Below are 3237 nucleotides of genomic sequence, written 5' to 3'. Positions count from 1 at the left end.
TATTCTTAAAAAGATCTTCCCAGAGCCACCCATCCTAGCCTTCAGACAAGCACCGAACCTCGCCAACCTCATCACCAGAAGCAAACTTCCTCAACCCCAGAACACACTAAAAGGATCCAGACCGTGCCATGACAAGAAATGCAAAACGTGCCCCCACATCTCCACCACCCCCACTATTGCTACACCCCACAACAGAGCCATCAGCATCCCAGGATCTTGCAGCTGCACCTCCAGGAATGTAGTGCACCTCATCCAATGCACCAAATGCCCTGGTGGAAGATATGTAGGAGAGACCAGACAACGGCTGCGCACCAGAATGAATGCACACCGGAAGTCCATCAAGGACGGAAACACCCAATTGCCGGTGGGGGCACGTTTCTCACAGGAGGGCCACTCTCTCTCCAATCTCTCAGTCCTGATCCTCAAGGGAAATTTACACAACACATCCCAGAGACGAGCCTATGAGCTCCATTTCATCAACCTGCTGGATACTAGAGATCAGGGACTAAACATAGACATTGGATTTTTGATACATTATAATCTGCCTGGCAACTGACTCCCCAGCTCAGCCCAGCCCAGCCCCTGGCTTCTTTACTTTTCATTCCATCCAGGAAGAGCACACACCAACTGCTGCAGCTTCCTTAGCCTGTCGAAGGGTTTTTGAACCCGAAAGCTTGCTTAATAACTATTCTCCAACCATTTGGGTTGGTCTAATAAAAGATATCAAATTCACCCACGGAACCTTGTCTGCCTGTCTCTCCTACAGGTCTTTTTTATCTCCTGGTGTATGTATGAGATCTGTTGACACTGAACAAGAACATTTCCTCTTTTTGTGACACTTCAGGGATGTGGTGGCTGCTGTGTGTACTGTTTACCCAATGGCAGTCTTTTGAATGTTCAGTTTTACACAGTGGTCATCCAAAGGAAAGGTTGATAGCCTACATGGTTGAAATACACATGACCACAGTAATATTGTTAGGGGAAATGCTATCAGAAAAAGGAAATGATTATCACTGAAGGGCAAAGTAGTACAGAAAGTATGGACACAATCAATCGGTACAATAATCCTGGCAGAGATTTTCTGTTGACTAAATAATGTTAAAGTTCTAGGTGCCATAAGGTACAACTTTAATGTGGTCTGTAACATTTTATATATGTAATGCATTTATGTACTGGCTGTGTAAGATTCTGTAAGCCCATCTTTGCATTAATTAATAGTTTTGTTTCTTGTTTTATATTATATGCAGACCTTTCTGTATTCTGCCGTCTTCCGTGGACCAACTGCTTCTGTATACTTTGCTTGTACCCAATCTACATTTCCATTTCGATGTGGGGTCGGGGAGGCAGACTGGCAGATATTAACTACTTCAGAATCCATTCTAGTTCTCTTGTGAGAACTAGGCAAAAGGCCTGCAGAGCCATTTTATTCATCTCATGGAATTGAGGGGCTTTGGCAGTGTTTCTGATGCAGGAAGAGGGTGGCAGGGAAAGAAGCTTCATCTGTACAGTGCAACTATGTTGAGAGGCCTTGGGAGAAACAGTGACTTGAGCTCTGGCTTTGGCTGTGGCAGCATTACAGGTCAGGTTGGAAGTGGTTTGTGCTGAGCTAGGCTCCATTAAAGCAGTCCCTGTTGCAAAAGGTATTGTAGACTCCTGCCTTAGGCAAAAGAATATAGAACTTGTTTTATTTATTGTTTTAAGAGACTGCCAACTTTTTGCTCAGCCTTTAAAAACACAGCCAAGGCAATGCCAAATAAGCTATGGTTTAAAGTGTCAGTGTAAAAAAGCCACTTTTTACTTGGCATGTGTGTTCCTTGTGTAGATTGAGTCATATCTTTGATGTCTTCCTCTGCCTGCCCATCTGATAAATCATGGGATAGTCCAATGGATTCCTCTGAGTTACACATCAACAGAAGTGTTACTAAGATTCTAGTGGCAGTCTTCACATGTGTACAGAGGTATATGCCTGGGTAACATCTATGAGGTCAGGAATACAGGTAGTGATGTCTAAGCTGACAAGAATAAGATTGACTTAAGGTGACTTTAAGCATGTAGGTCTGGGAGCTAGAAATACTACTTTTATTTCAAATGGATTGCATTTGTTATACAGTCATTGGCTGCATCTATATTGACAAAATTAAGTTATTTTCTAATCCGTTTACATCAATGATGGCAAGTGCTCTTGCAGCAGTGTTTTAGACATTTTCCTTTTTTGGGATTTTTGCCACTTTCAGCCTGTGCTTTTGTTTTGGGACCGAGCTTCTGAAAAATAAGCTTAAGTAATAACCAGATCATTGATGCACTAATGCAATCCTTAAATCTTCTGTAGTCGTATTGGAAAAAAAAGAAAACAAAAATCTTTAATTGTTTAGCAAATTGTGGCATACACTAATTTTAAAGTCTTTCCTTTACAGTTTCCAGAGTGTGGTTTCTTTGGCATGTATGACAAAATTCTGCTCTTTCGCCATGACCTGAACTCGGAAAATATTTTGCAGCGGATTACATCAGCAGAAGAGATACATGAAGGAGACCTTGTTGAGGTAGTCCTCTCTGGTAAGCTTCTGAATCAATATCAGACAGTGCATGGTGTTATGGAACATTTTATTTGAAACATTTTTAAGATAATCTTGTGAAACAAAGATTCGCAAGTGGTAGGAAGTGTGACTTTATACACTTGGGGATAACAAGGACTTCAGCTGTAAAATGGGAGTATAAAGATAGGAGACAATTGAGAAGGAGAGAGATCTGGGTGTAATGGTCTGTTGTGGGATTACCACAACCTACCTACCAAAATGATGTAGCTGGGAATTAAGCTAACACTATTCTACTGTATATTAGGCTGAGATGTATTCAGTAGAGACTTGTAGAGTCTATACCAGAGGTCAGCAACCCCTGGCATGTATGCTGAGCATGGTACGCAAGGCCATTTTGCTTGGCACGCCACGACCAGCCTGCTGCTCTAGGCAGCTGCTGCTAGCCGTGAAGCCTGGGCTGCTCCCAGCAGGCGGCTAGGTGGCTGCAAGCCCTGCTGCAAATAGACTGGGCTCCGTGGTTGGCAGCAGCTACCCAGAGCCTGGGCCAGCTGCATCCAGGAGGCTGCAAACGTCTGCTCTGAGCTCCAGCATTAGCTCTATACTGGCAGGTGCACACGTGCGTTGGAGCAGATGGTGGGGGAGGGGCATGTGGCAGCGCAACCCCGGCCTCTCCCCTGCTGCCCGCACGGAGCTGATGACTTGG

At 44.1% G+C, this 3237-nt stretch overlaps 1 protein-coding gene across 6 annotated transcripts in view; it reads left to right on the top strand.

Annotated features, from left to right (window-relative positions):
- Positions 1 to 3237, top strand: part of PRKD3 (protein kinase D3) — a 97533-nt gene that overhangs the window by 58749 nt on the left and 35547 nt on the right. For all 6 annotated transcript variants that reach the window (XM_025205149.1, XM_025205151.1, XM_025205147.1 and 3 more), the window contains one exon: positions 2415 to 2553. In XM_025205149.1, the coding sequence (XP_025060934.1) occupies positions 2415 to 2553 (139 nt within the window). The remainder of the gene's footprint in view (positions 1 to 2414; positions 2554 to 3237) is intronic.

This window comes from Alligator sinensis, unplaced genomic scaffold, assembly GCF_000455745.1.
Source record: "Alligator sinensis unplaced genomic scaffold, ASM45574v1 scaffold284_1, whole genome shotgun sequence".
Classification (NCBI taxonomy): domain Eukaryota; kingdom Metazoa; phylum Chordata; order Crocodylia; family Alligatoridae; genus Alligator; species Alligator sinensis.
Note: the sequence above shows the minus strand (reverse complement) of the source record. Positions and strands in the feature narration are given on the sequence as shown.